At 35.5% G+C, this 14,154-nt stretch overlaps 1 protein-coding gene across 1 annotated transcript in view; it reads left to right on the forward strand.

Moving 5' to 3' along the window:
* The first annotated feature begins 4,349 nt into the window (after window positions 1-4,349).
* LOC145983614 (follicle cell protein 3C-1-like) overlaps window positions 4,350-14,154 on the forward strand; it is a 75,588-nt gene continuing 65,783 nt past the window's right edge. Inside the window, exons 1-2 of the mRNA XM_083116677.1 lie at window positions 4,350-4,471; window positions 11,301-11,370. Coding sequence (XP_082972803.1) covers window positions 4,465-4,471; window positions 11,301-11,370 — 77 coding nt within the window. The 5' untranslated portion in view covers window positions 4,350-4,464. The remainder of the gene's footprint in view (window positions 4,472-11,300; window positions 11,371-14,154) is intronic.

The raw sequence follows: 14,154 nt of genomic DNA on the forward strand, positions 1-14,154 counted from the left end.
GTTCAAAACAATAAAACAAGATGCAATCGACCAGGGCCAGATTAAGACTAAATTGGGCCTGATGCTTGAAATCTTCGGTGAACAATAAACACAACGACGTTATAGTTACATCACAGCGCAAAGAATAATAGTAACTGTATAATAAGTAATGCTGTGTCTAGGCGTCCGAAATTGGGGCTCCAAATTTCATTCTAAGATTTATTTTCAGTTTAATATAGTAAAAGAAAACTGTTTAGCTTTCGGAAAATTCTCGTCTGATTTCATCTGGGCCGATTTCAGGAATGGGCCTAATGCTGCAGCATCAATAGCACTCACCTTAATCCGGCCCTGCACGCGGTACGCAGCAAGCAACACTTGTTTCTTTGCTCAGTTTGCATGTTGGTGCCGATATAATTGCATTAATCAGTTTATTAGTCACCAGATAAAAACGTAACAAGAGAAATTGTAACATCTAAATCGCATTGTAAAATTAGTGCAAGTTATTGAAACTCGGGAGAGGCATGTTGGGCATGAGAAAACTGAGATATAATATGCACTGACATCAAACTGTATACGCTAGACTTTCCAGCCTGGATAAAGCAAATACCTAAACACTAGAGAAATGATTTTCAATCTTCGTGAAACCATGTCCCTATTTTTTTTTAAAGTGAATGTTCATAGCCCAAGAATTTTCCTCGTAAATACCTTTACATTATTAAAGATTCTATGCATGAATTAACATGTACTTATGAAATAAAATATTGATTAACATGTTCGAGCATAATCATAAAGAGTAATAATAGTTTGATTACGTGTGTAGAATTGTTGACAAATATAAAAATATGAATGAGGAAGTGGTAATGTTATCTCCTTGTTATTAAGTAATGCCGGGTTCGATAACCGGTGGAGGCACATTGAGGCGCGGGTCCCACTTTAAACTGTAGATCGAGTCCTGATATGTATATTTGTGCATAAAATGGACTTAAAAAATAAAAAATTCGAAACTCAAATACGATATTGGGATTATGATAGTTGCCAGCCATTTTCAACAGAAATATTCGCAGCTCAGTATAGCTGCGATACCGCAGCAGGGTATCGGGTCGCGGCCCGGCGGTTGAGAAACAATGCACAATTACTTGACCATGTTGACTGATCTATTTTGGACTAAAGTGCCTCCATATGCTGGCTTTTTCAAATAAAAACAGTCGCGTCGTAAATGGATAAAACACGGCCTCTTTACACGATGTTGAAGGCAAATTACAGCCCATAACTGTATCAAAGAACTTGATAAAGCGAAAAGTGCGTTGTGTTTAAATCTTAAAACATTGTACATATCGATACTTTATTATATCAACAAATTTGAGCTTCAAATACGTTGTAAGGCCTCCAGTTGGGCTCTCTTCTAAAGTCTAAATATAGCTCTTTGGGGTGAAGCATTCACTGCGCAAAAGCGAACAACAAACTGAAGCGACACGATGCACGATATTGAAAAAACAGTACCGTCCGAGAGACACGTGAGCGACATGCGACACTTGCATTTTGCAGTGTCTCTTCGGTTCGAAAGTTTGCATTCATTACTGAGGGTTCGCTTCCAAGCGACACGTGTCTCGTGTCTCGTGTCTCTTAGGTGTGAATTATCCCTTAATGCTAAGCTTTGTCTACCAAGAAAAAGTGAACTGTCGTCGTTGCCTACGCCCCTCTCTTGTCATCCAATCGCCGCTACTGATTTTCAATGTATTGGCAATATATTCTGCAAACGCATAGAGATAACAAAGTGTATGGGAGAGATAATAACAAGAAATTTGATGGAGAACGAAGTGGGGTAGTTCAATTAAGTAGGAAATAATACACTCTCCTACCCATCCGTAGCTGCTTGGAGCTTTCGTCGGCTTGAGAATACTTAACTTTTTAGAATAGTATAATATTGCTCAAAAACAATGAGAAGAATCATCTACACTGCATTTCCAAGCTACGCTGCTTTTTCTTGCCCCCCCCCCCCTGCTCACGCCTATGATATCATCAGTCGTCATTGGAGAGCCACAAGATGTTGATAGCCCCGTGATCTGGATATTTAATTTACCATCGCTGATATAAGCTTGACCCTGATATCCTTTATGGAACTTGAATTTGAAATTGGAAAACAATAGAGTACTTTGTTGATATACGTACGTATCGTACATCCTAAGAGTTCACCTACATCATTGGCTAATATTTAAGTCTCAATGAGTGGAATATATTTGTGTTTAGAATTCCATCTTTGTTGCCTTGGAGTATTTTGACAGAATTAGTATATTTATGTATTTACTTAAAATGTAAATTATCTTCGGTCATTCTTGCACTTCGTTGCTCAACTGTATATGCAATCTCCCTTTTAAATCTAACCTTTCATACAAGCAGCATAAGATGAATTTCCAAGACATACATAATTTCTCTGTTGTTCTTAATTCACTGATTTGAGGGTTTTGCGGGGGCGGTTACTACACCACTGACACCACCGTTGCTTCTTGTGAAATGATAGCCCCCTTTGATGTGCCACATGGCAACCTTTTCATTTAAGAAAACCAAATCGACTTCAAGATGACCATCATGTTGATAACATGTCCCATAAAGTTGCCATAACAAGTATCAGGTCCTTTGAATCGTGAATCCCTCTCAGTGCTAATTTTAAACAGGTGTTTCCACACTTCTGAACCATCCTGTAGACACATCAATTCTCGAAATCAACTGTTAAAATGCGCCAGCCTGACATAAGTGAAGGGGGGAGGGATACAGATTTCCGTTTCAAATTCTCGGGGGGTGAAATAACATAGGCGAAAGTTGAAGCCTAACTTCTTTGGGGGGGAACAGAATCAAAAGGTTTTCAATCCTATAAAAATGGTCTCCAGGATTATTTTGCTAAGTAACTGTTATGTTTGAAAAATCATAAAAAAACGTTCTTTATTTGTTTGTTTCTCAGGTCCAAGTGGGTTAACAAAATTACCCTTATAAATTATAACGTCTGAAACTTTTGGGTGACAAGTGCACCCCCCTTTCCAAAGTCAAGTTACACCTAACTAACACTCGCAAAATGGTATTTACTTAACATTTTACCAGGTATAATTTTTCACATGACATACTTGACAGTCAGACCCAAAGATAAATAACTATGTAGCTAAGATGTTGTTTCCGTCCCATCACATACAAAAGTAATTTTACGCACTAATCTTTTATGCTAGATAAAATACCATTATTATATTGCTTCTTTTTCCAGAGCCATTATTTAGTGGAATAATATCATAGATTTACTATTCATATTTACAGTACATTATACACCATAAAATTACACTCACTTTCAATTCTCTGGATATACTACATGTAACACTATTTTTGTAGAGAGTGTGAATACTTTTAACTGAAATGAGGAAATGAACCGCATCAAGAAATTATATGTACGTCTCTTTTTTATGAACAGCTACAAAAGTATCTATAACTTTGATTAAATCCAAAGATATTTCAAGATATTTTCAATGGAGAGAATACATAGAACACTCATCATCTCGTTGTCAATCCGATTGGGAGGATCATCAAAATATATGTAGGCCTATATGTAGTACACAACGGAAAAATTTCGTTGAAGTGTGATAACGAGATAATAGCAGATATGATTTCCCGAAATATAGTCAATTTTATTTTTCTCTTATTTTTTCGGGATTTACTTTTGAAAAGTATTAATGAAAGTTATATATTCTGAAAGAGTTTCTATGTTGATAGATTCAAACAAATTCAAGATGCTATTTTCTAGAAATATTTTATTTAATGAATGGGTTTTGGGTCTCCAAATAATATATTTTCTCAATACTGTTCAATATATTTTTGATAATTTTTCTCTGACTGTAATATTGAGTGATCCATTACAACAGTATCTGGAAATGTGGATGTACATCTGTTGCATACGTATTTTTGTTGTTGTGTATATATTAGTGGGCAAGTCTAGCAAATTCCTCAAAAATACATTGATATTCACTTTAAACTATAACCAATGTCATTCAGTGCTTTGAAATAATAAATTTCATGAAGAAATGCAGAAACCCTGCCATAATGAACTAAAGCGAATAAGAAATTTCATGATGAAACTGGCATTTAACATGAAATATTTACGAGACGAAAGACTGCGGCAAATAATCTTTAGATGACTTTTCTGAGTGCCTACCTCGGCCCCTGGGCCTTTATGTTCTATAGTTGAAATCGTTTTCCACGTGCTTAACGGCGAGTTTTAGGAAAATAAAACTTTAATTGTACGCCGTGACACAAAAGAATAATGACTCATTTCATGTAGGAGTTGTTCTCCAATGACGTATTAGCTTGTTCTTGCAAATTTAATGAGAAACTTTTGGAATTTTGTGCTCAGCACCTGCTAACATAGCAAGGCGTATCCATACTTCCTTACGTTTTATTCTGAAGAAAAATCGAGTTCAACTTACGTCGAAGAAGGTCAGTGATTGCACAATGAATAGTAAGTATGGTGCTTTCTATTCTTATTAGCAAGAAATGTTAATTAAACCTTGTCTGTTGTCTATTGATTTTACTTGTATCTCTTTTAACACACTTTTTTATCTTCAGGTCAACAGATTACTTTTTTGCCAAACCTACGTAGGATCTACAGATTGAGTAGATATTCGGAACTTCCATCGCTATACATTGTAATTGTATTTTTGTTACTTAGATTTCTTCTTATTCCATTCTTTCCTGATTGCAACGATGGTTCCGAGCATGGGCGGAGTTTGAGCTTTTGCTTTGGAGGGGCCAGACTCTGGGAGAAGCATATCATGTACCTGAGTATTATTGAATATCCCCTAGTCCGGAGGCCTTCCCCTGGAAATTAAAAAAAAAGAACAAAACAACTTAAAAACCCTGAGTTGTTGTCCTCTTACGTAGATTTGAAAATGTCAAATTTCCTCGCTTAAGTAAACAAATGTTAATTAGTACGAATATTGGTTGTAAGGATGTGACGACCTCATCGCCCAGTGACATGTTCACTGCAGTTAGTCAACCAACAGAGTGAAATGGTCAGCATTTTGCTGTGTTAGGATTTACAGAGCTGTCCTTTCATGGCTCTATGAGCGTCCCACAATCGGCAGATGTGGTGTATGGTTGGTGGACTAAAATGTGATCCTCCCAACTAGATCCGAGGGATCCGCTGACCAACGACAGGTGCGGTCCTCCATTCATATAGGGGGTTAGGCGTAGAGCTGACAACTCTGTACTGTAAAAAGCCATGTCAAGAATCAGCAATATGAGACCATGGATGTTCGCAAGGTAAAATATTCCGGAGGTAAAATAGTCTCCCATTCGGATCTCTGGGCGGGGACTATTTGGGAGATCTCTGGACAAAGAATAACATCTATATTAGGAATAAGGATATTAAATTAGGCACCTGGAATGTTCTGAGCCTTTACTATAAATTAGATGTAGTAGCTGTCCAGGATGTTAGGTGGCCACGAGAAGGTAATTGTAAAACTAAAAATTATACTGTTTTCTATAGTGGTACTGAAAATCGTAATTTTGGAACAGGTTCTTTCATAAATAATAGAATTATCTCGGATCTAAAAACAGTAGAATTTATTAATGATAGAATATCATATGCAGTTTTACAGGGTAGGTGGTGTAAACTTATTTTAATAAACATCCAAGCAACAACGGAAGATAAATATGATAATACTAAAGATGATTTTTATGCAGAGTTAGAACAGGACTTTGATAAATTTTCTCAGTATGATATGAAAATTCTGTTAGGCGACTGTAATGCACAGATGTGCAAAGAAGAGACATTTAAACCCACGATTGGTAAAAATGATAATGGTATAAGATTGATTACTTTTGCTGCAACCTCAAAGAATTTAATTGTGAAAAGTACCACTTTTAAACATAAAGATATCCATAAATATACCAGGTCTTCTCCAGATGGTAAAACTCATAATCAGATAGATCATATTCTCATTGATAAGAGAAGGCATACTAGTATAATTGACGTTCGTACACATAGAGGTGCTGACTGTGCCAGTGACCATTATTTAGTAATTGATAAATTAAGGGAAAGACTCGCAGTGATAAATCATAAGCAACAAAATCTAAAAGTTATAAAATTTAATATAGGAAAATTTGCTGATGATAGAATTAAGAAAGATTCTCAAATTAAACTGTCAAATATATTTGATGGTTTGTAGGATTTAAATGATGATGAAAATATAAACGAAACAGACGTAAATAAGAATTGGGAGCACATACACAATGCAATAGAATCAGCAGATAAAGAAAATATAGGATACCATAAACCAAGAAAAAGTAAGCCATGGTTTCATAACGAATGTCATAATCTAATAGAAATAAGAAATCAGGCTAGACTTAGGTGGTTAAATAACTCTGATGATACAAATCTAAGCAATTATAATAGAATAAAGCGAGATACTAACCGCATGTTTAGAAGTAAAAAAAGAGATTACTTGAAAAGAAAAATTAACGAAATTGAAACACACAGCAAAAATAAAAATATCAGAGATGTATATAAAGGTGTAAATGTATTTAGAAAGGGTTGGTAACCTAAAGTATACTTGATAGAAGAGAGAAGCGGTGATTTTCTAGCTGACCAAGCGATATTCTAAATAGATGGAAGAATTACTTTAAGGACCTCTTAAATGTTCATGTAGGAGATAAATCAGAAGTCAATGAAGTTCACACCTTTAGTTCCAGAACCTATTTTGACTGAAGTTAAAGATGCAATTAAAAAGCTAAAGAATAACAAAGCACCTGGCATTGATTTAATACCAGCTTAGTTAATTAAATATGGTGGAAATTCATTAATATGTCAAATTCATAAATTAATTTGTTTAATATGGAATAAAGACGAAATCCCTCAACAGTGGAAAGAAACCATATTTGTTCCTGTGTTTAAAATAGGTGATAAAATGAACTGCAATAATTACCGTGGAATTTCTACTCTCAACAACATATAAAATATTATCTAACATTATTTTAACAAGACTAACCCCCATACGCTAATGAAATTATAGGTGATTATCAAAGTGGATTTAAACGTAATAGATCAACTACAGATCAAATTTTTCACATTAGACAGACACTTGAAAAAAAGTTGGAATATAATCAAAATGTCCATCAGCTATTCATTGATTTAAAAAAAGCATATGATTCGGTCAAAAGAGATAAATTATATAATATGTTAGTCGAGTTTGGATTACCTAAGAAGATTGTTAGTTTCACCAGTGAAACAGAAAGTAAAACTCGTGTGGGTATTAATGTGTCTGACAAATTTACAATTCATGATGGGTTAAAACAAGGAGATGCACTATCTCCATTGCTCTTTAATTTTGCCTTAGAATATGATGTTAGGAAGGTAAACGAAACTAACGAAGGACTAAAATTAAACGGTGTGACTCAGTTGTTGGCATATCCAGATGATGTAGACTTATTAGGGGATTTTATAAATACAATTAAGAATAATGCTAAAATATTTTTCAAAACTGCTAAAGAGATAGGTTTGGAAGTTAACAAAGAAGAAACTAAATATATGCTTACAGGCCGAAACCAATTGTTAGTTAATAATCAAAATCTAATTATTGATAACAACTCGTTTGAACCAGTTTCCAAATTCAAATACTTATTAGTAATATTAACAAATGAAAATTATATTAAAGAGGAAATAGAAAGTAGGCTTAATTCAGGAAATGCATGTTACTTCTCTCTTTATAAACTTTTGTCTTCCTGTGTAATATCTAAGAAACTGAAAGTTAAAATGTACAAAACAGTAATTTTGTTTGTAGTATTATATGGGTGTGAAACTTGGTCCCTTACATTGAAAGAGGAACATAAATTGAGTGTATTTGAAAATAAGATCCTTAGGAAAATATTTGGACCTAAAAGAGATGAGGAGATAGATGACTGAAGAAGGTTACATAATTTAGAAGTACATAATTTATGTTCATGTCCAGATATTATTAGAATGATTATATCAAGAAGACTTAGGTGGGCAGGCCATGTGACACGAATAGGAGAGGAAAGAAGAGTTTACAGGATTCTTGTTGGGAAACCTGATGATAAGAGACCAGTAAGAAGACCAAGACGAAGATGGAGGGATAATGTTGAGATGGACCCAAAGAAAATTGGTAGTTATGGAAAGAGTATATAGATCTTTCTCAAGATAGGGACAAATGGAAGGCCTGTGTTCCTGTAGCCATGAACCTTCGGGTTTACGAAGGCTAGAGAGTAGTAGTAGTAGTAGTATTGGTTGTAAGTTTTAAAAGAAGCAAAACAGTACGATTATTGCATTTTGCATTTCATTATTTTCTCTATTTATACAATACTCGTATTACTTTAAAAAAGTTACGGTACAATAGTAAGCTTCAGAAATGTTAGAAAAAATAAATTGAAGAGTTCTTTTGTTGCCTCAGCAGTAACTGTTGACTCAACAAAAAGTAATTTTACGTTTTTCTTTCTTCATACTGTACACATCAATCAAATCGTCTAAGACCCGCTATTGCGACGCAATTACCGAACCTGCCATCATGGCAAAGTCAAGATTTGTGGTATGGCTTCATAACAAAAATGTAGTAACTGAACTTAATAATGCGTTATTTTTTTAGTATTTTGTAAGTTGGGGGGCCAGGGCACCCTGGCCCCTCCAGAACTCCGCCTGCGATGATTAAATTAAACTTACAAAAAGGACAATCAGAATTTACACATCTGCCAGAATCGGAACTCGAATTTCAAACATTTGGTGGCCGGATCGAATGTGACCACATAAAGCTCTTGGAACTGTTATTATTTCTACTATTGAATGCTAAAGTCCATACGTTCCAACTGTTTAATTTACTTCTAAGAAGATGAATTAAGCCATTTGATGGTCCGGAAGTTTGATTTGATTGATTGATTAATTAAGTCCACTTTATGCACAGTAAGGCTAATCGGGACTGGACCTAGTTTAAAGTGGGATCCTCCACGGGGTATAAAACCCGGGACCCCTTGATTACAAGGCTACGCCGCTACCACTGCGCCATCGGCGAGGTCCCGGCAGTTTGAAATAATAAGTTTGAAAAAGTCATAGTGATAGAAGTCAACATTTAAATGACTGCTTGTTTCTTGAAAGAGGAACATAAATTGAGAATATTTGAAAATACGATCTTTAGGAAAATATTTAGGCCTAAAAAGGATGAAGAGACAGGTTGTGTTGAAGGTTACATAATTTTGAAGTACATAATTTGTATTCATGTCAAGATATTATTAGAATGATTAAATCAATAAGAAGACTTAGGTGGGCAGTGTTTCAAACTGATTAAGGTTTATTAGCTAGTAATTCGACAATAAACTTGTGTGGTGAAGTGGTCTAAACGTAATTGACTACGAAGCTACATGTCCCATGTTCGAACCTATTGAGGCATTGTGCATATTCATACCAATTTCATCATTGAATGTCGCAATTAACCTGATAGATAGAAAATCCACTTTAAATGACCAAAATTCCAACACTAAGCAACCTTATACCGTGCGTCCATTTCGATCTGCAGCCGAGAGATCGGGAGAAGCGTGGCGGGCGGCGCTGACGGAGAAGCCGACATTTGCGGCCTGTAATGCCCGCTTATTTTTATAGACATATGCAGACATTTATATAAATATTGCAAAACGATCACTAACCTGTGTTATAACACTCAAAAGTTCTTCTGTAATTCATCCAAGTTCTGCTCTTATATACACAAATAAATACGCTATAGAAACGATGTTAAGAGCCACAGATAAAAAAGCATTTTAATCATGGTTTTGATCAGTAACGTCCTGCTTAAGTTTATATCCTTGAAAGAGTTTTGTGGCGATGGGAATCGTTTGGAGGTTTCGAATGTACAACACTGTATCAGGATTACACTGCAGACGAAACCGATAAAAGTGAATGGTTTTCGTGAGCTTCCTCGCAATCCGAAATATCCGAGCTCGAGTTTTTTGTTCCTTCGCGACTAGATGAAGACAGAGTTGTAAATATAGTGGCTAGCAATGTAAACCAAGAGCGTGTTAATTTCGTACTGTGCGCAAGAGTGTTATTCTTGGTTACTTGCAGTTACTTGTTTGTGTTATTGTAGTGTGTATGTGTGACGTGTCAGTGAGACGATTGGAATGCCAGCCGCAAGATTCACGTTAGAACAAAGATTTTTTATGTATGACACGTACCTACGTGAAAACAAACTCGTGTAGAGACGTGTGTAGGTAATTTGTACAGAAATTCCCAAGCGTTTCAACTCCACACAGAGATACGGTTAGATATCTTGTCCTTAAATTACGAGAAACTGTATCGTTAAATTTTAAAACACCTAACCAAAAACGACGGATTCTAACCGAAGCAAAACTCGATGATATTGGTGCAGCGTTAGAACGTTCTCCAAACAAACCTCTACGCCGTGTTTCACAAGAGGTGGGCGTGTCAAAATCATCGGCACATACAGTCACTAAGCTACTAAAATTAAAACCATACTCTTATAACACAGGTTAGTGCTCGTTTTGCAATATTTATATAAATGTCTGCATATGTCCATAAAAATAAGCGGGCATTTCAGGCCGCAAATGTCGGCATCTCCGTCAGTGCCGCCCGCCACGCTTCTCCCGATCTCTCGGCTGCAGATCGAAATGGACGCACGGTATTAAAGTTTAAAAAATAGTAAAATGAAAATAATGTTCCGAACGTTGATGTGCATGATTGTGCGTTTCAAATATTTTTTTAAAAGGTTTTTAATATTTTCATGTTTAATGTTTATTTTTACACTTTAGTGTATTTTTGCCTCATTACTTTAAAAGAACCATTAATATCAGAACTTCCAGATCATACATAGTCTATGTGGTTCTTCAACTCATATACTATTCCCGTTCGGATCTAATTTTAAACCGTAGGCTTAGTCCTAATTAGCCTTTCTGGGCATAAAGTGGACTCAAAACCGAATCTGAAACTCAAATTCATCCATTTTCCCTCTATAAGATAGGTTTCGTATAAATGAAATAATTGAATTGTCACGAATAACCCAACAGTTAGAAAACCGGCGAGGAACAACCGAAAATGAAGGAAAGAAAGATAGGAAGATAATTGAATTGTAAAACAAATTGCTTGGCATATAAATGTTTTCACTATACACACACGGATGATGTAGGATTAATATTGACTGATACGTAAACCATTTTGCATTACCTTATGGTGCAACAAAATTATTTTTAATTCCAGGAGATCATTGACTCGAATGACCAACATGGTGCTTGAAGATTGAGAGTAACATTCTTATTGATTTTCTTTCTTGCAGACAAATTATTGGTACTTCTGTTCATTTGCTTCTTGGCAAGCTCTGATGCCGGATGCAAGTTCGCCGGGAGGTAAGGTGTTTGTTCAATTTCAATTCAGGGTGCTTCAATTTTAGCTAGATCCGGGGTCGATACCGGTTGTTGGCTTCTATCACACTTTAAACTACATGTTCGGGCCTGGTTAGCCTATTGATTTCGTGCTCGTAGGGAACACCAGAAGGAAAGAATTTGCAGGGGCTTGCTGTTAGCTAACACACAAACTTGTTGATTGTCCCTGAAATTGGTCAACATGCAAGTGTTGCCAGTGATACCATATAATCATTTTAGTTTGAAATTAGCTAAGTGAAGGATCCTCAACAATTTAGGTTAACAACATGATAGTTTTTGTTAAAATATTGATATATTTCATCTTCCTTAAAATCAAATTTTACATAGGAAATGTAAATGTTAATCAACCTAGGTTACTTTTTGTACAAAGGACAACTTTCTGAGACTTTTGTAAATGTTATTATCAATTTTAGGTTAGACTAGCTATGTTTAGTTCTCTTAGCCTAAAAAATAATTTTTCATTGTATTTATGCTAATGGAACCTAACCTAACACAGGCCTAACCTAACCTTGCAGGCATTTTCATCTGACGTCAGAACACAAGGTAGCAAAACTGTTGTGCGACAAGGAAAACCCGATTCAAAATTGATCAAGGGTGAGTCAGGTCAGGTCAAGAGGCATCAGCCACTGAGGTGTTTCTCCACGCAAGTTGGCTTATCACTGGCAACACTTGCATGATGACCAGTTTCAAGGAGAAACAAGACAGGACAAGTTTGCGTGTTCGCTAACAGCACGCACCTGCAAATACTTCCCTAACTGTGTTCGCTAAGAGCACGTGTTCGATAGAGCACCTTCGCTAACAGCTCGGCACCACCCTATCGCTGCTTAAACAACATTTAGGAAACTCACCTTTATCTTGGTATCTCCCTCAAGCATCCCAAAATTATCAATTTAATCTTTTGGTAAAGAAGAAAGTGGATTGCTGTCTTGGAGAAGCATAGTGCATTGCATTGGCAAACAAATCTCATTGTTACAGCTTCATTTCCAAGAAGAAACAAATTGAAATTTAATCCTTGAAGCAACGATTTTTTTAAAAAAAGTAATGAAGCAGTCAGGCCTATTAAGAATTAAAGTTGGTGCTCCTGCATGACAAGAGCAGAAGAAAAAGAGAGGAATCACAAAGAATAATTAAACACAGAATATTAACCTATTTGAGTATTCCAGTCGTCAGAACACAATTTTAAAAAGTAATAATAACAATAATGTACACAGGTATTGAGAAGTGGTCAGAAGAAAGTGTTCAATTGAAATTAAGCAAAACCATTAAGTTAAACTCAAAATCATAATATGATCTAGATATACTACTTCTTGCTGTGACACTAACATTTTTATTATGCTTTTGCTAACACTGATTAGCCAAGAAGTGTATATGTATTTTATTAGTTTCATAACCGTTATGGGCTTGCTAGGTTTCCTTGAAAATGGTAACATACTTTCGAATTTTTCTGCTTTCTATTTGCTTTGATTACCAGAAGTAGAGTCCCTTTACACTGGTGTTGAATCATATTTTAAACGGTAGGCTCAGTTCAGAATAGTCTACCTGATCATTAAGTGGATTAAAAAAGAAATATAAACTCTTCTAAGAATTGAAATAAATTTGTGTGTGCATGTGGTAAAGTACATGATGTACTTCAGCCAAGTCTCAAAATTTGCACACTTGGACTAATTTAGAAAATTATTTATATAGTGGAGCTAGATTTGTTTATTACCACGAAATGCTCTGTGGGTGGATAATAATCATAATACTCTCGTATTCCCTGGTTTGTCATAGACTTCTTAACGAACTGCTAACGTGGGAGAATTTTAACACAAGTACTTAACATTTGAATTTGACTTTGTTGCATTAAATTTTATCTTTCTAGCTTTCTCATTTCGGAGTCTCATAGGTAACTCGAAAATTACTAACGTTTCTAAATTATTATTTTCTTGCATTTTATCCACGAAATATATTTCTACTCGCATTTCTAACATATAGATCGCAACATTGCAAATATAGTTGTCGATTTTTGACTACTTGATAGACAGTAGGGCAGTTCGATCAAGTTATTAAATATCCGTTTTCTAGCACCCTTGCACAACACGAAATTTTGTCATTGTATCTGTAGAAGTTTTCGAGAAATCAGTATACATCGAATGGTTTGGTTGTTGCCCAGAACGGACAAATGGACATCGAGATGATGGACATTGCATCATGTATCAACTTGCTTTGCAAATTTCTTACATGTAGCTTGAAAGGCTTTACACATAAAGCATCATTAAACTGTGCAGATTGTTGACGTTCAGTTGATAGGCCTATCAAAATAATTTATGTTGCATTAAACTAGCATTTGCTAAATTCTTAATTATAGAATATTTTAGATCATTTCATTTACTGGTTTGCGAGATATTGAAAGGTTATTTTTATTTGACCGAACTCTTAGTTTTTTATAGCTCTAGTAGTTTCTGAGATGCCGAGAGTTGACACGGATGGAGTGACTGACAATGTGAGAGTGATAGTGGAATGGGTGACCGAAGGACTGAAATCTTCAAGTTTTTTTTAACGTCCGTCCGCCATCTTTCTTTGCATCGCTGCCAAATTTAAGTTCAGTCTAATCGTCCTATCTAACAACACTTGCCACTGCACCCGAAAAGCGAAAATATATTGTCATCTCTCCCAGTCAATGTTTGAAATCCTGAAGGGGATAATAGACAGGGGAAATTTTTCCCCAACAAGAATATTGTCCTAAAAAATCTTCCCGGCGAAAAATAT

Source organism: Lepisma saccharinum, chromosome 2 (assembly GCF_977018435.1).
Source record: "Lepisma saccharinum chromosome 2, izLepSacc3.1, whole genome shotgun sequence".
NCBI classification, from domain to species: Eukaryota; Metazoa; Arthropoda; class Insecta; order Zygentoma; family Lepismatidae; genus Lepisma; species Lepisma saccharinum.